The 25,610-nt window shown below is 43.1% G+C and overlaps 2 protein-coding genes across 4 annotated transcripts in view; both read right to left on the bottom strand.

Annotated features, from left to right (window-relative positions):
* The window catches only part of Srp72 (signal recognition particle 72), a 33,997-nt gene extending 31,478 nt beyond the window's left edge, over positions 1 to 2,519 (bottom strand). For all 3 annotated transcript variants that reach the window (XM_080284015.1, XM_080284024.1, XM_080284023.1), the window contains exon 1: positions 2,412 to 2,519. In XM_080284015.1, the coding sequence (XP_080140141.1) occupies positions 2,412 to 2,514 (103 nt within the window). In that variant the 5' untranslated portion in view covers positions 2,515 to 2,519. The remainder of the gene's footprint in view (positions 1 to 2,411) is intronic.
* A 6,158-nt stretch (positions 2,520 to 8,677) lies between these two features.
* Positions 8,678 to 25,610, bottom strand: part of LOC145416012 (opsin-5-like) — a 37,887-nt gene continuing 20,954 nt past the window's right edge. The window contains exons 4-9 of the mRNA XM_080285115.1: positions 21,548 to 21,655; positions 20,226 to 20,384; positions 18,736 to 18,908; positions 13,529 to 13,710; positions 11,591 to 11,694; positions 8,678 to 9,162 (exon numbers count right to left, since the gene is read on the bottom strand). Of these exons, the coding sequence (XP_080141241.1) occupies positions 8,678 to 9,162; positions 11,591 to 11,694; positions 13,529 to 13,710; positions 18,736 to 18,908; positions 20,226 to 20,384; positions 21,548 to 21,655 (1,211 nt within the window). The remainder of the gene's footprint in view (positions 9,163 to 11,590; positions 11,695 to 13,528; positions 13,711 to 18,735; positions 18,909 to 20,225; positions 20,385 to 21,547; positions 21,656 to 25,610) is intronic.

The raw sequence follows: 25,610 nt of genomic DNA, 5'->3' as shown, positions 1-25,610 counted from the left end.
AGGCTGCAGTGTATGTGGATGGTGAACTAAGTGAATTTTTCTCTTTGAAAGTTGGGTTGAAACAGGGATGTGTCATCTCTCCATGGTTGTTCAATCTGTACATGGATGGGGTAATAAAAGAGGTACAAGGTAGGGTAGTGGATGTTGGAGTGGCCCTGGTGAGAGAGGATAGTGTTTGGAAACTCCCTGTACTGTTGTTTGCAGATGATACTGTGTTGTTGAGTGAAGACGAAGGGGAGCTGCAAGGCTTGGTGGATGAGTTTGGGAGAGTGTGTAAGAAATGGAATCTAAAGGTGAATGTAGGGAAGAGTAAAGTGATGGTCTTTGAGAGAGGTGAAGTCAGTGAATGTACAGTGAGGTTGGATGGTGAGGAATTGGAAAATGTGAGTACGTTTAAGTACTTGGGTAGTGTGATGAGTAAGGATGGAGGTTTGGAGGGTGAAGTGCTTGAAAGGGTACAGCAGGGAAGAAGGGTTACTGGTTCTTTGAAAGCAGTGATAAGAAACAGGGAAGTGAGCATGGAAGTGAAAAAGTTACTACATGACAGTGTTGTGATACCAACTCTAACGTATGGAAGTGAAGCTTGGACGTTGTTGGAAGGACACAAGTCAAGAGTGAGAGTAGTGGAAATGAGTTATTTAAGAGGAGCCTGTGGAGTCACATGGAAAGACAGGCTGACAAATGAGGATATAAAGGAGCGTTGTGGTGTGGATGTGGATGTGATAGGAAGCGTTATGAGGAACACACTGAGGTGGTTTGGCCATGTGGAGAGGATTAAGGGTGAAAGACTGACAAAGAGAGTGTATGTGAGTGAGGTGGAGGGGGGAAGAGGGAGGGGGAGGCCGAGGATGAGATGGAGGGATGGGGTGGAGAGGTATATGAGAGAGGGGGGTGTGAGTTGGGAGCAGGGCAGTGAAATGGCGGGGGACAGGGCGACTTGGAGGCGATTTGTTTGTGGCCACCCCAAACGGGATTGAGGCGTCTGGCAATAGATAGATAGATAGATAATTTTTAAGGCCTGTTACTTTGATAATCAGGTTAAAATATGCTTTGTAATGGAATAAATACAACACTGTATATTCAGTATAAGCCTTTAACAATGACTTCAAGCGACATTTTGACCCTGTTGGTACTAAGTGTCTTTGCAGGATCATTGGATTTCGCTGGTACAACCGGATGCGTAACGAGCAACTACTCCGTGAGACCGAATTGAGGTCTGTTACCCATATAATACGTCAATGCCAACTCCAGCTATAAGGGCACGTGGCCCACCTTCCTGAGGCTTGGCCTGCTCACAGGGTGATATCTGAACAAGTTAACCCACGGTGGAGGAGGCCAAGAGGAAGGCCATGTAATTCATGGCAGGAACAGGTCAATCACTCCTGTTGGAAGATACTTAAAAGGGGAAGAGTCACTGCCTGGAGGGTTGCAAAAGAGGAACCACAAGAGTGGAGTTGGAGGGTGAGAGAGGCTATGTGCCCTGTGTTGTTTGCCCATTCTTGACTGATTGACTGACCTCTGAAAACTAAAACAAGGATTTAGAATTCGTAAATATTTCTCTGACGTCTATCAGTAGCTGGCAATATTTAAGATACACTGATGCAGCCAGTCAGAGCAATGGCTGGTAAACAACATTGCCAGTCGGAGAGGCTGTTGGTTAACACTATTGTGGGTGACCTGGCCACTTCCTTATACACATCAAAAAAAGGTGTATTTTTATTTCCACTCACTTCTCGCAATCACAGTTCAACAGTAAACTATCTGTGTTGCATATGGACCAAAATTACTTACCTTGAGACTGTGAATTTGTTATGATACAGATGGAACCGCTGTGCCCACTTAGTATAGAATTACCCCCTCAAAATAGGTACAGATCTATTTATTCCTTTTTTTTTCTTATCACTTCTTGCAGTCACAGTTCAACAGTTATGGTAACTGTATTGCGTATGTACCAAAAGTACTTACTGCGAGATCATGAGTTTGTTACAGGTGGAATTACCATGCCCACTGGTAGAGAATTACCCCTAGCAGTTTAACCTAACCTAGCCTATCAATTTAACCTAACCTGACCCAACCAAAATGAGTAAGTTTTAGCCAAGATGCCATTACAAACGTTAGTGAGGCATATGGAAACATGATGATAAAAACACGGGGGCAAAAGACAATTGTTTCCCTCCACAAAGTCAGAAATACAACAAGCACACTGGAATAGCAAGGTCCTTCTGCTGCTTAAAGTAAAGCTTACACTTACCCGCTTTCTCTGTTTAAGAATCAGATACCTGCTTTACCTCTCAAACATTATCATACGATTAAATCTGGGAAAAAAAAACAATGCAGGCACAGTCGCAACATTTTCCAGAGAACACCATGACGTTACACTGAATTTTAACCAGATTTTATCACCATCTTACTCTTGTTTGCTGCCTTGACGACCTTTGGATAAGCGGCATTCTCAATACATTTTTTTAATTCTGCATAATATCCAGACAGCCTTGCACCCCGACCCTCCGCCATGATGGATTTGGTGACGGTGTCAACAAATAACATTCATTGTACCCGATATATAGGTTTAATCAGAAATAGAACTAAAATATAAATACTATTATATTAAAATAACGTTCAAAGTAAATGAAATAAAAAATGCAAACATTCAAACATTTAATTCGCATTCAAAGCTGTGCCGTTATAAGCAGTATTAAAGACTGCTATGTGTGAGGAATCCTCTAGAGGTAAAAAATAATAGATAAATAAATAATTATATTTTTCGCGTACCTCAAGCCACTGACCACAAACAATTTTTTCCATGAGAGAGAGAGAGAGAGAGAGAGAGAGAGAGAGAGAGAGAGAGATATGGCTGCTTGTGTGGTCGGTTAGTAAATATTTCCGTACCGTAAGCCAGACATTTCAGCACTGTGGTGCCGTTTTTCTAGTTTGGCTGTTTCTTTCAATTTTCTCTGTAAAGGACAACTGTAACCGTTTACACGCTTTCAGCCTTTTTTCTTTTTTTTTTTTCCTAGATTAAAGAAAAATCTTCCCTCACTTTTCTTTATTTTTCCATTGATTAGTGTTTCTTCATATCTCCCGGTTCTGAAGAGGGATGCCGTCACGAGATGGCACTGACGTAACCTATCGGTTTCACTGCCCGGTCATATAAACGATCCTCAGTTCCTCTAATCCCTCCCCATCACCCTGAAAGGAGGATGGTGGACTGTTGCAGGTGTTTAACCCTGTTGTCCTACAGGTTCACGTTCAGATGAGCGTGGGGTTACTGCTGCTGCTGTTGTTGTTGTTGTTGCTGGTGCTGCTGCTGCTACTACTACTACTACTACTACTACTACTGCTGCTGCTACTGCTACTACTACTACTACCACTACTATTACTGTTGCTGCTGATGCTGCTACTACTACTAGTACTACTACTACTACTACTAGGCTACTACTCCTACCAGGGCCCATATACATATATATGTTTATGGGCCCTGACTCCTACTACAACCACTGTACTACTACTGCGTCTTTTCTTCTTCCCGGCTTTTTTTCCCCGTCTTCTTCCTCCTCCCCTTCCTTCTCCCTTTTGACATTCCCTGAAGTATTTTTATTACCTCCTTTCCTTCACTGCTTTATCTCCTCCCTTTTTACTCCTGCTTTTCTTTCTCTTCATCATTCTTTTTTCCATCCTCTCTGTGATCGACTTCTCGCGCCAAAGACACCAGCGACTGAGCGGGATCCTCTTTTGCCAGACGCCATAATCCCGTAAGGGATGGCCGTCTGACTTTGAGTTATTTGTTTTACGGGGAGGGGCACTAACCCTCCACCAACCCACTTGTTGACACGTAAGGAGCACGTATGATTTGGTTATATGGTTACCACCCAGCGTTGTAAATGGTTTCCTGGCTTACAGGAAACTATTTGGCTTGTCACTCAATGTAAAGCCACCCGTAAAGGAACGAAAAGCAATAAGAAGAGACAGGAAAGATGGAAAAAATAGGAAGACAAGAGGACAGACACAGAAAAAGAATGATAAAGGCTAAGGAGGAAGTAGGCAGCACTACTTCAAGTGAGTGGATGATGGTCGCCACCACCTACCACTACTACAGCACAACACCAATGGCCACCAGGGGCAGGGTCCGAGAGGGGAGCAGTGGCCTTGACGGGTCAGAGGTGATGGGAGTACTGGAGGGTGGGCGGTACATAGTGGCGCCAATGGGGGCAGAGGAGCCGTGTGTCATACCCCAACTACACACCCCAAAGAACAAAAATACGTCTATTCTTCACACGACCAGGGGCAGGAGTGTAAAACTTTTAGTGGTCCCTCCCCACACGCATGCAGGAGAGGAGAGGAATGTCAGTGTGGCTAACTCAAAATTGTGAGCATACAGTTTTTTGAGGGGTGTTCAAACACCCCAGGGTACTAACGCTGGGGTACTGGTAGCACACACACACACACACACACACACACACACACACACACACACACACACACACACACACACACACACACACACTTACCTTTGTCTCCATCTGAGTCTCATTCCTTCTCGGTGCTTAGAAGTTCCTTTCATCTTCATTATGGGTCCCCTCCTCCCCTCTCTCTCTCTCTCTCTCTCTCTCTCTCTCTCTCTCTCTCTCTCTCTCTCACCACAGCAAAGAAAGGTTCTGGAGTACTGGAGACGGGCCCACGTAAATCCCATAACCCAGCCAGGTAACTGTCAGGTAACAGTAGACCAATTAACGTAATCTCTGTCTCGGGAAAAATCACTGAATCATCAATAAGAGATAGAATAATTGAATTCCTAGAAACTAATGCGTAATTATTAATGGCCAACACGGTTTTAGCTGTTGATTATGCCTCACAAATGTAATCAAGTTTTATGGCATGCTTTTACAGTTAATAATTGTACCAGTTCCTAGATACAATCTTTTGCAATATCCAGAAAGTCCCTCGACAAAGCACGTCGCAATAAAAGATCTATCTATCTATCTATCTATCTATAGCAATAAAAGATAAGATCTCTAAAAATCTCTCTTAACATTCCATCTTCTTAACCTTCCTTCATACTTCCCCGACCCTCTTTCTTTCCCTTTGGTCTTTCCATTTTGCTCTTTTCTCCCACTTTCCTTTCCTTCCTCGGCCTTTGCCTTCCGCCCTCCTCCTCTCCCTGCCTCTTCCCTTCACTCCATTCCGGAGAGTTACATAGAGTTACATAGATACACAGACCACACAGACCTTACGGTCCCTACGAGGTGGTCCGGCCTTAATCCTAATATAGTGCATAGGAGCAGGAGAAAAGGATAGCACAGCAGAAGAGAGAGAGAGAGAGAGAGAGAGAGAGAGAGAGAGAGAGAGTATAACCAGACCTTTCGTGTTTTCCTTTAATCACATTTAGTTTTACTTAGTCACTGCTACCACACTCACTAGGTCCCCTCCCCCCCCCTCTCTCTCTGTTATAAGTCGAGAGCTGAGCCACTGCACCCGCTAAAAGGCACGCACAATTCTCTTCTATTCTAGGATGATCATATTCCTATGTGTGTCCAGCTCATTGTAGTAAATGGGGTCGCCCGCCATCCACTGACATGACTTATTGCTGGCTTTAGGTGACTCTACATTGAGTGCCAACCCATATAGTTTTTGCAACATAGGAAGCCCTTTACTACTCTGGGTAGTAAATACTATAGCCACATAAACGCCTGGTGGTCTAGTGGGTTAAAGCGCTACAGGTAGACATGATATTTAAGGATTTACGTCTGAGGGATGACTGAACGCCTGAGGGATGATTGAGGTTTATTTCTCACACAGTACCACTCAGGGAAGAGCACCTGGTCACTCGTCTTAAATTTCTGGACCAAGGACTCTAGCTAGGGGTCTCTATTCCTCTGATGTGGCAAGATGATGGATGGGTGTTTTCAGCTCCTTCAGCCCAAGGAAGATGCTGGTGAGGGATGCCTTCACTTGGTGGAACCGATATTTCGGGTCTGCCACACTGCCCGGTAACACAAGCGTCCCTCTTCTCCTTCTCAATCCCCTCAAATGAGGATGATGGACTGCAGAAGGGCATATTCAGCCTGCAGTCCATTGGGTTCACGTTCATTTGAGCGGAAAGTTGCAACTGCTTCTTCTACTAACCCAAAGATTTTAGTTTTAAATTCTAGTCTTGCTGTTACTAGATGATTTTATTTAGGTTGTGTAGACACCATGTACTCTTTTCTCTTTAACTTGACATAATCTCTCTCTCTCTCTCTCTCTCTCTCTCTCTCTCTCTCTCTCTCTCCCTTTTTCGAGTATTGAATTGTTGCAATAGTTTACGCCAGAAATTCATCCTAATCACGAAGAAGTGTTGTGGAAAGGCTGTAGACCGGTAGCGTTATCTTTTCGCACCGCTGAGCTACGCAAAATAAGCCATAAATGGACAAAAAATTGGGCCAAGCTTGAGAGAGAGAGAGAGAGAGAGAGAGAGAGAGAGAGATTATATTCAGATTAAGAACGCTTCCCATAGTTTGATTTCACTTGAAAGAGATCGCTTACCCCTTTCAGCTCAGTTGATGGCCGACTGTAGTCAGACTGGAAGATAGTTTTGACTAGTAACCAAGGAGATCCATTCATACCTCATAACTAAGGCTCATCAAATATTAAACAGCTCAGTTCTGTCGGATTAAGACATACTAGCTAGAGTACTACTGAACTTCTAGGAATTCGCTTGACGTAAAAATACATACAACTCATTATAATTTACGACTCAATATAACCTTCCATAGCAGTTGTATCTCAACACTAATAGCCAAAATTCACGCCAACTCCCCATGACAAAATCTCGGCTTTGGATATTATTTACCGCCTGTTCCTTTACAATTCATTCTGCACATTACACCTCAATAATCCTTTTGTATGTTGCTGATACAAAGCACGTCGATATTAGAACGATATAAATATCATGTAAGAGAAAGTTAAGGGGTAAAATGCATAATAAATTGTTAAGGAAGAGGTGCTGCGAAGCTTTCTAGAATACATCACCTCAATATCCTCTCGTACGTTATGATGAACACTATATATATATATATATATATATATATATATATATATATATATATATATATATATATATATATATATATATATATATACAAACAAGATACATACAAGAGAAAGTTAAGGTGTAAAAAGAGGACTGAATCGCTAACGAGTTGATGCTACGAAGCCCCTAAGTGAAAGTTTTTACACGAATAAACATAACATTGTTCAGGAAGAAAAGATCAGTTAACACGAATATATATATTTGTATTATAATGGTACAACACTCAACTGACCGTGATATGTGAGGTGGTGGTTGTGGGCGTAAGGGTGAACAGATGATTGTGATAAGAGTGGGAACATTGATGATAGTAACGATGATGATGACGTGATAAGAATGGTGGATACAGTGATGATGATGACCACAAGATGGCAAGGACAGTGGATATGATGATGACGATGATGGTGGTGGTGGTGTGGCAGACAGGAATTAAGAGTGATGATGATGGTGATAATGATAATGATGACAACATAAAATTAACAACACCAGCAATAACACATTCTGGTCCGGACCTGACACCTGCCAATGCTCTGATAACATTATATCACGCAAATTTCAAACACCTTCAGTCTGACGACGTACTTATTTAATTCTGACTGTCACTGACTGGTGTAGACAGGAGAGTGGCCGGGGTGACAATACTGGCCACCCCTGAAATGTACCTGGCCACCCCATCTTTCGGAAAGAATATTCCCGGACCTCCCCTAAAGGGCTCTCCACGGACTGTATCTTACCTGAGGCCTATTTCGGAGTGATCAATGGGATCGGATTAGGATCAAGGCGGATTACTGATCTAGAAGGGACACACCAAAAGAGTCCAACAATTTCGGATCGGCTCGTCCTGTTGCCATGGCGACACCTCTGTGCCCCACTTCATTGTAAACAACACGATGGTGGTTGAAAGCTCAGACTGATGATTAGGTCAACAGTAATTCTGCTCTCATTTTCAGCAATACGGTCCCATTACTGATGAAACCAGACACAGTTGAGCCCCTCATACCCACCTTAGTAACTGGCAGTAGCATTTTATCAGTATATTTAAAAAAAAAAAAAAAAATAGTAAATACGGCACTTGCAGTGTAGGAGCTTACGCTATATTTATTTTGGTGTGACGTCAAAATCTAGGATCGCCCAGCTCAGTACACCTCGGGGAGATGTCACTTCTCAGTTCAATGTCCAACCAATAATTTAGTAATAGTAAGCGTTATTCTCCTTGTACGAAATCATGTAGCTTCAGCTCTTACTGTGCTACGAACCTTAACAGCATAGGCTATAGCCGCGTTAGCGCAGAGGTGAAGTTTATTTCAAATGCACTAACACAGTGGGCCGAGTAGCCGCCTTCCCAGGGCAAGGTTTTGCCCCACTTTAGCCTCCCCACTTGTGGAAAGCTGGCTACGCTGCTGAACTCACCTCTTCTCTTTTTATTCTTTCCTTCCTACCTCATATTCTGTCATTTTCTTTCATAGCTCAGTATTTAAGTTGAGTGCGTGGCCTAATTTTTGCAGACTAAAATTTACTTGTGGGGACATTCGTCTCTATTACGTAGACAAACTTCAACCCACAGCAAAGTGAGCAATGGATTGGAGGGGGAGGGGGAGGGGAGATGGAGCCTTAGAGGGGGAGGAGAGTGGTCGGGGCAGGATAGGAATTATCGTCAGATGGTGTGGCTTCCTCTTTTCTGTCCACTGTTTCTATACTCTCCTGGTTGCCCTCGATGATACGGGATTCAGCGCTGTCGCTTTCACCCATATCCTTGTCTGTGCCCATGTCCTCGCCTGCACACATGCCCTCACACTCGTACTTGCTTTTGTCCTCTTTTGTGCCCTTTCCCTGTTCCAGGCTGCCTTGGAATCGATAAAGTGGGTAGAATCCATTGTGGGTCGCCTCTGTTGGGTGGCACGGAGAGGAGGCCGTGGGTGAAGGTGTGGTTGGGTCGTGGTTGGCGTGTGAGGGTGGGAATTGAGGGGTTGGGATGCGGGTAGAAGTTGGGTTTGTGCAGCTGGTCCCAATCTCAGTCAATGGCAGGCCCTCCTCCACCACCAGCATGGACTCCTGTTGACATCCCGTTACTGACAGAGACCTATCGTCTGCCACACCTGCAAATGGCAAAACAGTATATAACTCAACACAAGAAACTTTAAAAATAATTTGCAATGCCACCGTGAAGGCTAAACCTGAAACTACAGTTTGTCTGATTTGAAAACAGCCAATCCCATTTTATTCCCTTTGAAGCGTAGGATTCCAAAGAAAGACTGCAGCAGTTCAGTGCATTTAACCCACATACGTTGGACTTGGTTGTCTATTAAAGGACGTTAGGTCCAGTACAGCATTTCCCACCTGTGTCTGAATGTTGGCATACTCAAGGGTCTGCCAATGGTGACTGCCCTCATTACACAGTGAGGATCAGACCTTCCACATTGCCTACGCTGCTTCAGTGTTGCGTCTGCTTTTGCCACGAAAGGCTACTACACCCCCTTCCCCCCATAACAACAGTTTTAATCACGAAAGTGTTATTGTATGTGTGTGTGTGTGTGTGTGTGTGTGTGTGTGTGTGTGTGTGTGTGTGTGTGTGTGTGTGTAAAAATGCATGACAAATAAGTGAACTAAAATATTTATGAAACTCAGAAATTGCCTTGTAAGTATTCATGCGTTATTCCCAATTTTTATATGAACAGTATGTAAAAGTATGTGTTGTAATGAGAGAAACCATGAGGTAAGCAATCTAATATAAAACATTTTCCATGTTTCATTTGAAATAGTACAACTGGCTGATATACAAGTGACTGACATAATTGCTGACTGACTGACTGATTAACTATACTTCTTTTTCTTTTTTTTTTATTGAGGCGAAGATGCACTTGACAGGTTGATGATGATTGGCTGAATGCAACATGTCCAAAAAATATTTACTAACCCAAATTTCCCTCTCAGATATTTGTTGTCAGTTAATAGTGCTAGATTATGAAGTAATGTTGCATTCAGCCAATAATCACCGATCTTTCAAGTGCATCTTCGCCTCGATTTAAAAAAAAAAAACTGAGTATGGACTGGCATACAGCTGACTGACTGACTGACCGATGAACTGACTGGCCCAACACATAACCGACTGACCATATCATTGACTGACTGACATACAGCTGACCGACCTTATCAGTGACTGACAGACAGAGCAATAAGAAGCAATGTAGTTAATTAATTGGACTATATTGGGCGACGTCTCTCTCTCTCTCTCTCTCTCTCTCTCTCTCTCTCTCTCTCTCTCCTGTTCAGTGTAAAGTAACCGATCTATATCTGACGAAGGGAATTCAAAGAACTGTTGATAATGGAAATCAATCAGACTAGACACGCATCTCAAAGGTTCCTCAAAGCTACAGTGATGGATCCTGTTCTGTCACTAATTTACAAGAGTATGGGACATATGCCAAGACTTGGGTTGTATAAGATTCAGCTGGCTGATGGATACAGCCTTGTGTTGGTTAGGCAGAGGAAAGCCAACAATGCTGCTATGGAAGGGGAGAGAGGGAAGATCGAAGACGAGATGGAGGGATGTGTTGGGGAGGTACATTAATAAAAGTGGTGTGAGTAGGAGGGAAGACAGCCTGTTGGCAAGAAAAGTAAGGTGGGGGGGGGAAGTTGGAGGGGGAGACCGAGGATGAGGCTGAGGAATGGAGGGGAGAGGTATTTGAGGGAGAGTGGTGTAGGATGGAGGGAAATCAGCCTGACGATTAGCAGAGTGTATGTGACCGAGGATGATGTGGAGACATGGGTGGAGCGGTAAAAGAGTATGAGTGACGATGGTGTGAGATGGAGAGGGAGTAGCCTGATGGTTAGGAGAGTGTATGTGGGCGAGGTGGCCGGCGAGAGGGGAAGGAGAATACCGAGGATGGGGTGGAGTGATGTGGAGAGGTATATGAGTGAGGGTGGTGTGAGCTGGGGGAAGGACCGCCTAATGATAAGGGTCCGTATTCTCGTCGGTTGACAAATCTCCTTAACACCTTTTCCTAAGCGTTTAATTTCGCTTATTACACCTTACTGTCCTCTTCCGTGTTACATACAGTAGATCCTTCCATTATCGCCATACTCTGCAAAAATAACATTCAAAAAGATAATAACCACCCACAATAAAGAATATATCACTAAGGATGAGGTGTTAGGAAGCTGCTTCCCTAACTGACGAGAATACCAGCGTAGGAAACTGTATTTGAATGAGGTAGAGGGGAGGAGGGAGACCGAGGATGAAAATGGGGGATGGGTTGGAGGGGTACACGAGCGAGGGTGGTGTGGGTTGGAAGGAGGACAGAGTATTCGCAGAGGACACGGTAACAGAGAAGAGATTTGCTTCTGGCTACCCCTTCCGTAATTAATGCGCCTACCTATAAATAAACATAGATAAATAACGATAAATTAATTGTACTTGAGAGAGAGCAGGGAAGAAAAAATGTATACTGTACTCGTACCACTGACAGAACAATGGAGAGAGAGAGAGAGAGAGAGAGAGAGAGAGAGAGAGAGAGAGAGAGAGACCTGCATGCTGTGCCTCCTTGCTGTTGTTGCTGTGGTTGCTGTGGTTATGTGTGGCGCTCCTTGTAAAACACCATCTGCCCTCCACCATACTCAGCATTTCACTCCTGCAATGTATAAGAGATTACTTAGCATATGTCACACACACACACACACACACACACACACACACACACACACACACACACACACACACACACACACACACACACACACACACACACACACACTGCCACCACCACCACCCGTACATCCCCTCAGTGTCATAGGCATAGTCTAGAGACTCAACACTGAGTCTCTACACTGTGGTCATAGGGTACGATAAGTACACACACACACACACACACACACACACACACACACACACACACACACACACACAAACCACCAACGTACACTGTCACTCACTGTCACAGACTTAAACATGTACACACAACCACCACAACCACCACCACTACTACTACTACGACTACTACTACTACTACTACCACTACTGGCTAAATAAAATGGTGTGATATAGCAATAATACACCCTAAATAGAGTTGAGTGGAAGTGTATATAGTAGTGGAATGGTGGGGGTGTAACCAGGGTTGTGGAGATGAACTTTTTGTGAGGCTTGAGTCCCTCACTTGTCATATCCAGTCCCTCACAAAATCAGGTGGAAGGGAGGGAGGAGGGAAGAACGGAGGAAGAGACGGCGGTGTGTGTGTGTGTGTGTGTGTGTGTGTGTGTGTGTGTGTGTGTGAGAGAGAGAGAGAGAGAGAGAGAGAGAGAGAGAGAGAGAGATGAATAGTCAAATTAGCCTAATTCCAATTACCTAACTTGATTCTCTCGCGGAGGGAAACGAAGCACCGTTGCCTTGGAAACAGTGTTAATTCTAGGTGGCATAGCAGGCTTAGTAGCACCTCTTCCTTAGCGATTTACTTTGCAGTATTACACCTTAACATGCTCTTGTATGTGACTTATATCGGTTTAATGTAGACAACCGTGATATTCTAGGTGGCATCTGGGGCCTTGTAGCTCCTCTTCCTTGGCGCTTTATCTTACATCATTACTTCTTAGCAATATCTTGTATGTTGATGGTGAGTGGCATAACAGGCTTCATAGCACCTCTTCCTTTGCGGTTTGTTTCCACTATAGCATCTCCACATCCTCTTTCATCTTATTTATACTATTCCTTTATGGACATAGTTTTTATCACTAACATACAAGGGCATAATGACGAGTAATGTGCAAAATCAATCGCCAAAGAAAGGTGTTACGAAATAACCAAGCCACTTAGGGAACCAACAGGAAATTCGAATATGTCACAAGAAATACTGAAAATAAGTTGTGGGAATTTCTTTATCTGTATCTCTGTCAGTCCATATTAGGCTTATTGCAGGACCGAGTCTTTTCCTTGGCGAGAGAGTGATAGTCAAAATTATCCCATCCCCATGCTGACTAAGTCTGAAAGGGTGATGAGTATCTATAGGAAAGGTTCTGTATCTGTTAGTCGAATGGTTGTATTGGCTATGTCAGTGTGTGTGTTAGTCTGTATAATGTCATCGGTAGAACCAACACTGGGCAAGAATGTGCAAGCATAGGAATGGGCATACTCTCAACACCCACTTTAAATGTCAGCCACGACGATAAGAGGGCGCTACCGATTAAGCCACGGCCGCTCTCGTATGAATATATTTCATATCAGTATGCTTCGAAAACAACAGTTCCCAATGATTATGATTACGTCCCCCCCTCCTGTCTCTCTCTCTCTCGACACACCACACCAACTCATCTCTTTCACCCCTGACTTACCTGTCCTGGCGATAATGAAGATGTCTATGAAAGGGTTACAGAAACATGATGACTTAGCGAGGAAAACATGACTCGCCCTCAACTCACACCCATAACTCACCCATCTCCCCCTGTTACTCAGTGTGACTCACACCTCTGACTCACCTGTACCTGGCGTTAATAAAAATGTATATGAAGGGGTTGTAGGCGCAGGATGACTTGGCGAGGAGGACGGGCGTGATGGTGAGGTAGACGGGAGCCTGTAAACCAGTGAACCCGTAGAGAATGGACACAATTGCATAGGGCAACCACGCTATCATGAACCCTCCACATACTAGACCAGACACCTGTGGAAGAAGTAGTAGTAGTAGTAGAAGCAGTAGCAGTAATAGTAGTAGTAGTAGTAGTAGTAATAGTAGAAATAGTAGTAGTAGTAGTAGTAGTAACAGCAACAGCAGCAGTAGTAGTAGAAGTTGGTGAACCCGGCAGGCTGAAGTTGTACTCATGCAGACCACCATCCTTCACTGAGGGGGGATATGGTTAGTTGAGGGATGTTTGTATGACAGAGCATTGGAGTCTCCCAGGTATATCGGTACCACCACATGAAGATGTCCATTTCCAACACAAGATAATTATACTGGGGTCATGTTGGGGTCGCACAGAATCGTACGAGGACATATCATCTGTCATCGCACGATTTTTTTTCACCATATTAAAGAGAATCTGAAGTTTATATGCCAAGTGGCGTGGAGAAAGACAGACATATTAAAGACTGCCAACACCGCCAAGAGAATGCAGAATGGTTTATACACAGCAATAGGACACTGACATACTTCTCTGCATATTGCCACAGTGACGAGCATACAATAAAATAGATTCCCAAAATTTAATGATTTGGCTTGACCTATGACACCTCAAAACCGCTTAAAAGGCCTGGTCAGAAAAAAAATAATATATATATAGATTTCTCTAGGTATCTGCCCATAGAACACATTTTTGTATTAAGTTTGAATCGAATTAGTAGAGAAATAAACGAATGAAAAGTGTTTGGAAGAAAGAAGGCGAAAAGAAGAAAGTAAATGAGCAGATAAAATAGGTCTCCATCGCAGTGTGGAGACCTAATGGGGAAATTTAGAAGCGTTGTGCTGTTGATGTGGATGTGCTGGGATGTGTTAAGAGTACCTTGAGATGGTTTCGCCATGTGGAATGAATGTAGGATGAGAGATTGACTAGCAGAGTGTATGTGGGTGAGGTGGAAGTAGAGTGGCAGACTGAGGGTGTGGTGGAGGGATGGGATGGATAAGTATAGGAAGAAAGGTGGTTTGAGTTGGAAGAAAGGAATCCTGATGGCGGAGGACAAGATGACACATAACGATTTGTTTGTGGCCATCCCCTCCCCGATTATGGCATCTGACTGTAGACACAGACAGATAGACAATGAGATAGATGGATTAGTGGATGGATGGATAGGTGGAGAAACAGAGAGGCAGATAAATAGAGAAAATAGACAAAGCATACAAACATAAGCCTTTCAGGAAAAGGTGCTAGAAATAATATGTCAAGTTCACAAAAAACAAGGTAGGCTGAGAGACAGATGAAGGATTCAGGGTAGGCCATAGATGGTCTACTTAAATGATATATAAACATAAATAAATGGATAGATAGACAGATAGGTGTATAGACAGGTTGACTGGTTGACTGACAGTTTGATAAATAAATAAATATATATATATATATATATATATATATATATATATAGATATATATATATATATATATATATATATATATATAGAGAGAGAGAGAGAGAGAGAGAGAGAGGGGGGGGGACAGCCAGACAGACAGACAGATAGTTTAATAGATCAATAAACAGGCACAACAGAAAGACCAATAGTTTGACAAAAAGCTAAAAAATACAAAATAAATCGTTAAGAAAAAGGCACTAAAAATAATCTAGTAAGTTCACAGACAATACAAGGTCGGTGGAGAGACAGGGAAGGATGCAGGATAGGTCAAACGTCAAAGGTCACACACAGATAACGTGAGGTCAGAAGTATTTGTGGTTATATGTAAGTCCCAGAGAAGGATAAATAGATTTTGTTTCTGATACTACATGGTTTCACACACACACACACACACACACACACACCAACCACTCCTACAACAACTACCACCACTGCACAACTACCAACATTGTCACATCTACTATTATTACTACAGCTACCACCATTACCACCGCTACGACAGCTGCAACGTTACTACTGCTACCCAGCACTACCACAAGTACCACAACTATCGCAACTACTAATATCCCCGTATTTACCACCACTACCACAGCATCCAACGTTACCACAATTGCCACAACTACCAGCATTATGACAACCACCACAACAGCCACAACTACCACACCTCACGACAACCAACATTACTACAGCTACAAATATCACCACAACTACCAACACAGCCACAACTACTAACACTACCACAACTGCCAACATCACCACAACTACCAACATCACCACAACTTCCATCACAACCACAACTTCCTCCACTCTCACGTTTACCAACATTACGACAGCAACCAAAAACACTAGAGTTACCAACACCTCCACAACTGCCACCACTTCCACGACTACCACCACTACCTCGACCACTATCACATATACCGGGCACCGGAGCCGACCGGTCAAATGAATGCCACCGAGAGAAGGCGTCCCTTTCCAGCACCACGGCACGGGGTAAAAGGGATTAGCATTCCAAAATTTACTCCCCAGAATTAGAGGTTTAGTATTAAATAATGTGCACAGGCAGGCTTCAGCACCAGACACATTAAAAGCATGACTCTAAATCGGTCAACTTCAAACAGAGTGTCTGCATGTGAACTTTGATACAGGTTATGCCGCCTGTGAGAACGTGAGCATTGACAGAACACATGGCCTTACCCCTCTCTCTCTCTCTCTCTCTCTCTCTCTCTCTCTCTCTCTCTCACACACACACACACACACACACACACACTTAATGCAGACATTCACATATAAGTCGATTAGCCTTGTGGAGTGTGATTGGCTGATTCTGCTCAGGATGAGGTAGAGAGAGAGAGAGAGAGAGAGAGAGAGAGAGAGAGAGAGATTCAGTAAAGAAAAATATGGGGAGAAAATAATCCTGTGTGTGTGTGTGTGTGTGTGTGTGTGTGTGTGTGTGTGTGTGTGTGTGTGTGTGTTTTCTTCTGATCTGTGTCATTACTGTTATCTCACGTTTCCTTCTCTTATAGCTACCATTACCACGGTCACTATCTCTACCGCTATGTTTCTTTCTCCTTAAACTGATGTCCTTTTGTGGTGTATTTTAGGTATACCAATGACAAAAAAGGCCATTCTACGGCTCTACATCTTTTCATAGCATTTCTTCGTGACTAGCATCACATTCTAGTGTTACCCTATTGTTACAACTAGACACTGAAGATGGAGAGATGATAGTTTTAGGTCAAATTATAGTAAACAGACTTCCCCACGACTGCTATCACTATCACCATCACTATCACTACTGCTGCTGCCACCACCATCACTACAGACTACCAACATTTCGTTATAATGTCACCTCCAGCACCACCATCAACGCCACTATTAACCACCGCCTTTTCTTTACACTGCTAACATCACATACATTATTATAACAACTCTTACACAGCCTATTTTCTCATCATCGTCGATTATATTCTCCACTTAATATTTCTTCATTTCGCTCCTCTCTCTCCCCATCCATCCATCCATCCAACCATCCATCATCCATCCGTCCATCACTTTCCTCTCCTTCTAGCCTCCTTTTCCTTCCCTCCTCTTCCTTCACCTCTCTGTCTGTCTGTCTGTCTCTCTCTCTCTCTCTCTCTCTCACACACACACACACACACACACACACACACACACACAGCTCTCATGTAGGTACTGTACTTCTCTGTCTGTCCGCCTAGCTGGCTGTGTGTGTGTGTGTGTGTGTGTGTGTGTGTGTGTGTGTGTGTGTGTGTGTGTGTGTGTGTGTGTGTGTGTGTGTGTGTGTTTGTGTGTGTGTGTGTGTGAGTGTCTCTCTCTCTCTCTCTCTCTAAATATATATGTAGTGTATAAATATTTTTTCCCCCAGAACACTACTAAATTTGAAGCGGCTTGGGTTAGAAACAAAAGAAAGGTAACCATGTTCACCTTAACTTGGAAGAAAGAAGCAAAGAAAAAGAACTAGGCAGGACCCAGAGAGCTCATGCCTTCTCCAGCTCTAATATAATTCATGATTTAGAAACCAACCTCCGTCTGACGTCGTTGGCGGAGATAATTAATTCTACAACCTTAGTCTACCCATTTTGCACAGTGTCAGAGAAGACATACTTCCACCAACGCCAGGAAGTTTTATTATTAATTTCTTCTTCTGGATTCGGAGCCACCTCCAAAGCTAATCAAATCTTTCTTCACCCCGTACCCACCTATCTACGAAATTTAATTGAAATCTGAAAACAACATTTTGAGGTATCTTGTACACAGACGAACAGGTGGCCACATGTGAACACATAACCTTCAACATCACTGGCGGAGGTAACGAAAGAAACTGAGTAAATAACAGTTTCTTGTCCACCAAATGGTAGAGACCATAGTGAGAAGCTGATTAACAATCAGCAAAGGGGGAGGCGGTGGCAGAATCGGTAGAGAGACGGCCTGCAGTCCTAATGGACCCAGGTTCGAATCTCGGCTGAGGCAGGGAATAGTTTAAGGATTTGAATATCATAAAAAGACAGACAGACAGACAGAGACAGAGAGAAAGAAAGTTCTAGACATCTCATACAGTAGAGGATGTCGTGTAATGTGCATATTAAAGAAAAAAAAATCGACAAACAGTGATTCCCTATAAGAACCATTGTCGTTTTGTTTTCACCTGATGGAACAGGTCCATTCCTACAACCTGAAGTTCACTGATACATGTGTATGAGGTACTGGAACGCAGATGCTCGGAACTATTTATGATTTATTCCCTGTCTTACTAGGGTCTGTTTCTGCTGGAACGACAAGGAAAGGCGAGTGCAGTCTTCCCATGTCTCCTCTTCCTTAAAAAAATCTTAAGTTACGAAATGAAAAAATATCTTTAATCATGTTTCCTGCAGGGGGAACAAGGAGAGGAGGGGGGAAGATTCTTGCTTTGTCTCAAGTTCTTCCTGCAAAAACAAATTTAAGTTACTGCAGGGAATCGATCGTAAATATATCTGAAAATCCCACCTCTGGGCTAGAGATAACCGTTGTCATGTAGTTGCCGAATGATAGCACTACATCGAATGAGTTGGATGGACCCCCAACTATCACGATGAAGGCAGGAAAATTACTAAAAATATGACTAACCAGGGTAATCTGCATCTCCGTCGAAGCCGCGGACAGCGATCTGCGCGTGAGGACCAGTTTCTTGCGGCTGTTGTGATGGACAAGGAGGAGAATGCGACAGTAACACCACACCATCACTGCGCTCGGCACCACCACCACCATCACCACCACCACTATTATGTACACTCTTGCCGCTGTGAGGGAAAGACAGAAAGGGGTGAGAAGGTGATAAAGAGAGAGGGGGAGTGGAAGGAGGGAGGAGGAACGAGTGTGTATACATGTTTTTGAATGGATGTCAGCGTATGCATTACTGTATAACAAACCACGCATTGTGTATGGATATGTATTTATGATGATGTTAACCAATTTCCTTTCCAGCTAACGTCTTCAGATCTCATCCCGGAAATTAAGTTACTCTCTCTCTCTCTCTCTCTCTCTCTCTCTCAGGCTCTGCTTACACAATTTAATTTATTTAAGATAAATATAACCTACTTACTCAGGCAAGTTATTTATACTTCATATCTTACCTGTCAATATCTTACCGACATTTCATAACCAACAAATCTGTGCAACTTACAGAGCTGACACTTCAGTTTACACACACACACACACACACACACACACACACACACACACACACACACACAACTCGATCACAGAAGTTTCTAGCAATTAAATCTGCCACTCACATGCTGCGGTGAAAGACCAGTGTAGGATGGATGATGTCTGTACCTCCATTTGTGTATGTGCTTCTTATTACATTCCGTTGACAAATTATTTAACATGTTTGTATGAGTGGGCCTTGGTCAGTCTAGTGATGGCTGTCCACGCCGCTCAGTCTCAAGCAGGGTCTCTATTCTGTCCCTTGTCCCTGAGGTCACACGCTATGACCTCGTTCGAAGTCTTTTTAGGTCTGCATCTCTTGGCGTTCACGTCTCCGCACCCAGTTGTCAGGCTCCATCCTCTACTCCTGCCCAAACCCTCCCAGTCTGTCCCCTCTCATGGCGACACTAATGTGTAATAGTCCTACTTGTTTTTCTCACTAATCTTTTGTTGTTGTTGTTGTTGCAGCCGCCAGACGATTAAGTAAAGTTTAGGAGAGTCCCAGGAATGAACGGGCTACAATCTAACCCCTCCATTTCTAGGGTGCATAAAAGCGTCTGATGGTAACAAGAATATAAAGCAAAAGACGTCATCGCTATGAGGAGAGGAGGAGGTAAACTAATGTCCTATTCTGTGTTATTAATGTAATCTTAACACTGAAAAGACAAACAATATATAGTGTAGTATGGTGTAGTAGGCAAAACGTATTACTAACACCGCCTCCTCACCAAATGCTTGCTGTTGCTGGTGGGTGCAGCTGGAGTTTTGTATCACCGTAAAAAGAAAAAAAAACATCAAACGCAGGGAGGTGTGGGTGGGTGTGAGAATTTCTATGGGTTAGTGATGCAGAACTGCCGCCCGCGTTAGCACACATTTGACGTGGGCACGGGAGGCAGACTAACACTTACAGGTTGCAGTGGAGGACCAATGTAGTGTGCAGGATGTTCCGAACGGCTCCACCTCGTAGCGTGTGAGTATGGACAGTAGTGGTGGTAGTGCCCAGAACAGAGAGTACAGGTACACAGCCACCAGAACTACCTTCATGTGACCCACCCTGAGCTGGCGACCTGAAGGGAGAGAGTGAGACAGGGAAAGATCTAGAGAGATTGAGAAAGTCAGTAGTGGCGGCAGTGCCCAAAACAGAGAGTAGAGATATATGACATGTGACCCAGCCTGAGCTGACGACCTGGGGGCAGAGAGAGAGAGAGAGAATTTTTAATTTCCATCTGTTACCCTTATGAGGCCTGTTGTGCCTCAGGGAACGAAGTGCACTATTCAGTGAACTGCCAGACTCGGATGCATTAAAAACAAGAGCTCTGCAATATTTTAGCATGAAAAAACATACAGTATACAGGTATACAAAAGGCGAACGAGATGAGGGACATTTTCCAGTACTGGCAACCACTCAGGTTAGTCAGAAACATTTCTGAGCCAAGCATGGAAAGTTTAGGGATAATCATGACAATTTTCCTCACAGGTCAGTTTTTCGGGGTACCATGAAATTTTGGGGGAGAGTTATGAAATTCTTCATGACGATCGTGGCTACAGTATTTTAGGGACATTTATGAAATTTTTAGGGATTTTCATGAAAATTTTCGGGACACTTACGAAAAGTTTGGTGAGACATGACATTTGCCGAGATAATTATGACATTTTTCCAAGACAGTCACGATATATTTCTCCCTGATCATGAAAACTGTCGATGCAGCTAAGTACATAACCAAACTGAAAATTACATTATGCACATTTCCGGGTAAATCTTGAACATTTTAGGGACAACTGTAATTTTTTTTTTTTGGCCACTGTGAACATTTTCGGGACAGCTATGATTATTTTAAAGGTCAAATATCAACATTTGGGGGATAAGGTTAAGTATGAACATTTGAGGGGAACTCTGAATATTCTAAGGTCAAATACGAACATTTTAGGAAAAACTATAATTACTTTAAGGTCAATTATGAACATTTAAGGGATAAGTGTGCAGGTTTGGTTTACAATGGAGGGGGAGGCGGAGACCGAGGATGAGACAGAGGAAAGGGGTGGAGAGGTGAGGGAGTGCGTGAGTTGGAGAAATAGTGCTTTGATGGGAGAGGACAGAGTGCCATGTAAGCAACTCGTTTGTAGCCTCCCCTTCTGAGATTAAGGCGTCTGGCAATAGATAAATAGATGAATCAATAAGTAGATAGATAGATAGATAGACAGACAGGATTACGATAAGAAGTGAACTTACTACAGGTGTGTGTGCAGGTCTTCAGGTAGCGGACTACAGCAAGGGCGGTCATAGAGCCGATAGACGCAACACCCAGTAGATAGCATACGAACCCATATAGACGACACCCTGATCAAGCAAAGTTAGTAGTAGTAGTAGCAGTAGTAGTAGTAGTAATAATAATAATAGTAGCAGTAGTAGTAGTAGTAGTAGTAGTAACAGTAGTAGTAGTAGTAGTAATCATCAGCATCATCATAGGTTACGTTAGGCTAGGCTAGATTACGAGTACAATAGGTTAGGTTACAAGTATGAAGTTGTGCGTGGATGGTGTGCCTGTGAGGTGAAGCAAGGAGTCCGGGTGTTGCATGGTGAGTAAATGAAAATGTGGCCCATTTAAATGGGCAGACTTTAGTTAGTTCTCGTTGTCATTTTTTTTTATTTTCCTGGACTCCCCCGGTAACCGCAGAACACCATCGGCATGGTCTATATACCGAGTAAATGTGCTTCCCTAGCAGGTTAAATTTCCTTAACAGTTTTTCTTTGCTTCATGATACCCCTCACTATTTCCTGGCGGCTTCGACTTCAAGGTTTATGGGTGGGGGGAGCCTTCCTTCTTTACTATTTTTATCCTTGACACATAAAATATTCACGTTCGCTATGACCCATCCTATAAAATGAAGCCTCGAAATGGTCAATAGGTCTGTTGCTGTTTCCCTTCTTTTGTAGTCCTTTGTACCCTACCCAGCCCTACCATACCCAGCCCTACCCTACACTACCATACCGTATCCAACCCAACCCAACCCAACCCAACTAAATCCAATCAAACCCAACCTAACCTTACTCTTCCTTACCCTGCCTACTTTACCCTACCCTACCTTACTTTACTCTACCCTATCCTACCCTACTAAACCATGCCATTCCATACCATACTCAACTCTACCCTACCCTGCCGTACCCTACCCTACGCTACCCTACATTACCGAACCCAGCTCATTCCAGCCCAACCTAACCTTGCCCTACCTGCCCTACCCTTCCTTAACCTACCCCACTCTAACTCCACACAAACAGACCCACTCACTCCATTTAATCAACCGCTAACATGAAATTTGTAACAGATATGAAGCGATGGTGGCTTTATTGGAACTTTGATGGTGTGTGTATGTGTGTGTGTGTGTGTGTATGTGTGTGTGTGTGTGTGTGTGTGTCTGTGTCTGTGTCTGTGTGGGTGTGGGTGTGCAGGAACGAGGTAATGATCATTGTGTATGCCTATGTAAGGGAGCAACACACGCACACACACACACACACACACACACACACACACACACACACACACACACACACACACACACACACACACACATCTAATTAAGTACCCGTCTGTAAACACTGAATTATTTATAACGGTAGGCCTATTTTACATACACACAGACATACCTCCATTTATGTGTACATTATGTGTACACACACATTCGTACAAGGGTATCGTTCTCTCTCTCTCTCTCTCTCTCTCTCTCTCTCTCTCTCTCTCTCTCTCGTTCTCTCTCTCAGGCTTCGAGAATATTTTTGTTGTCTGTACCGCCCTTGTGGTGTTAACTTTTCCAGTTCTAGTAATAATCAGAGGATTGTTCGGAAGCATATTTCATCCAGCAAAAATTCTTCCATTTTTTTCGATGTCACTCTTCTGTTTTATATATTTTCGTTTTTCTTTCTACTTTTCATCCTTTTCTCTCTATTTCATTTTTTTTTATTATTATCTTTTTATTATTTTCTGTCTGGACCACGTTCATGCAGATAATTTTCCAACATTTCTGCATAAGCCTTCCAGCGTTGCTAGATTAGCGACCACTGTCTTCCAAAATCCCTTCCTAACTTTTCCAACATTGTATTCATTAACCCTTTCACTTTGATTAGGCTACATTTTTGTACTTTCTTACGTTCTCGTACGACTTTCTTCAGCGTGCAAGGGAGTCTGGGATCAAAGGAGTGTGACTACGGAGAATTTAAAGTACAATACGACTTATGGAAAATAGGCCTTTATCACAATGAAAAAGAATATTTTAAACTTTTGTAGAGAGAAAGTACCCTACGTTTAAAAGATCTTTAGGGTAATGCGAGTAATACGTAAAAAGCATCAACAAAGAATATTTTATCTAAAACATTTGGAGAGAACAAATGCTGGTACATTTAAAGAGATGACTCTTCTAAAATGAAAGAGAAGCATTCAGGAGCCGAATGGTAATCGCCCGCCAGAATATGCTGTTGGCCAAGTCCAAGATTAAGGCCATATCTTGATACCCTAAATGTTCCATGTTGATGGCTCAAGTCGTTCATGAGATATAATGGTGCTAAAAGCGGGCAATAAAACTAGATGACCTTTGGCAGCCATTCTGGTGACCTTGACGTTGACCCCGAGTGCTCATTTTCGAACTCGTCCAAGATTTTGGCCATATCTTGATACTCTAAAAGTTTCAGGTTGATAGCTCAAGCCGTTCATGAAATAAAATGGAAACACACACACACACACACACACACACACACACACACACACACACACACACACACCACACACACACAGAGGAAGGCAAAAACATTATCGATAAACAACAGCTGGAGTGAGAGAGAGAGAGAGAGAGAGAGAGAGAGAGAGAGAGAGAGAGAGACAGACAGACAGACAGACAGAGACAGACAGACAGACAGACAGAACAACACATATTTCTAATTAATTTCAATTTTTAGTAGGGAGGGGAAATTTCGTCCTTGTACGGCTTTATTTCTCGTAGGTTATTGACAGAAAAAAATATTATTACGGCTCACCATCCTTTCCATGGCACTTCTTCGTGATTAGCATCATATTCTACAGTTACTTTTTTGTTGCAGTTCACTGTTCGAGAAAGAACGATGCCAATATTACGCCTGGTTCAAGTGAACAGAATATATATACATTAGCTAAAGCATACATCTAGAAACGTTAGGGCAGAAAATAAACCTAATATACACTTCGAAACTTCACACCTAGTTGAAGTGAATAGAGTTTAGTTGAAGTATACGTATGAAAACATTTGGAAAGGGAAAAATAGATGAAAAAATTAATCACTTGGTAATTTTACTCCTATTTAATGTGAATAAGATATACTTGAAGCAGACATCTAAAAACGGCGATATAAAATAAATAAATAAATAAACGACGCTCGGAATAAGGAGAAATTGTAGCTAGAGGGAGCCTGTCTGGAGGAAGAGAAAAATTCTGGGAATTTTTTGAGGTGTTTCAGACACTAGGAAAGAAAACAGATTTGCTAAAGCGCCTGGCCTTGAATATTTTACCTTTTCAGTACGCTGACGTGGTGCCTCCACTGTATACTACAATGTGAAGGCGCTGGGAAACACATTGAACATATTTCTGAGGAAATCCTATGGTTAGCTTTGATACGACGGGGAGAGCGTCGTTTCTGGCTGACGTTCTCAGTGGTGGTGCTGAACCATAATACAGAAGAGAAATATGCTACCCTGTTACACAAATTTCGTTCAGTTCCCTCCGCATCCCCCCAAATAAAGGATGGTAGACTGAAAGAAATGGGCAGTTTCAGCCTGCAATCCACTGGGTTCACGTTCAGATGAGCCTGGGGTTGCAACTAATATTCTTACTACAATGCAGACGTGGTGTGTGTTTTAGGTTTGCTATTGCCAGATGATTATTATGTAATTTTAGAGACTCCTCGGTGGAGAAATTCCGTCTATCTGCCTATAGCCAAACTCTTAATTCCAAATATGGTGGCTACAAACGAATAGCCTCCCTTTCACCCTGTCTTCCACCATCGGGCTGCCTTCTATCCTACACTCAAACACCCTCGTATACCTCTTCACCCTACGCCTTCGCTTGGAAAGGTTACCCTAATGCGAATAGAACCTGGAGATCATACGCAGATCTAACCAGTCTAATCTAATCTAGCCTAACCTAACCTGATCTGTCCTACCTTACCGCAACTCAGTCCACACCAACCTAACATAACCTGCCCTGCCTTACCCTACCCTAATATAAACTAAACTAACCGAACCAAACCCAGCCTGCCCTAACCTGACCCAGTCT

This window comes from Coenobita brevimanus, chromosome 13 (genome assembly GCF_032717465.1).
Source record: "Coenobita brevimanus isolate Jiangsu-jjx chromosome 13, ASM3271746v2, whole genome shotgun sequence".
Taxonomy (NCBI): Eukaryota; Metazoa; Arthropoda; class Malacostraca; order Decapoda; family Coenobitidae; genus Coenobita; species Coenobita brevimanus.
This window is presented reverse-complemented; position numbering and strand designations above follow the sequence as displayed.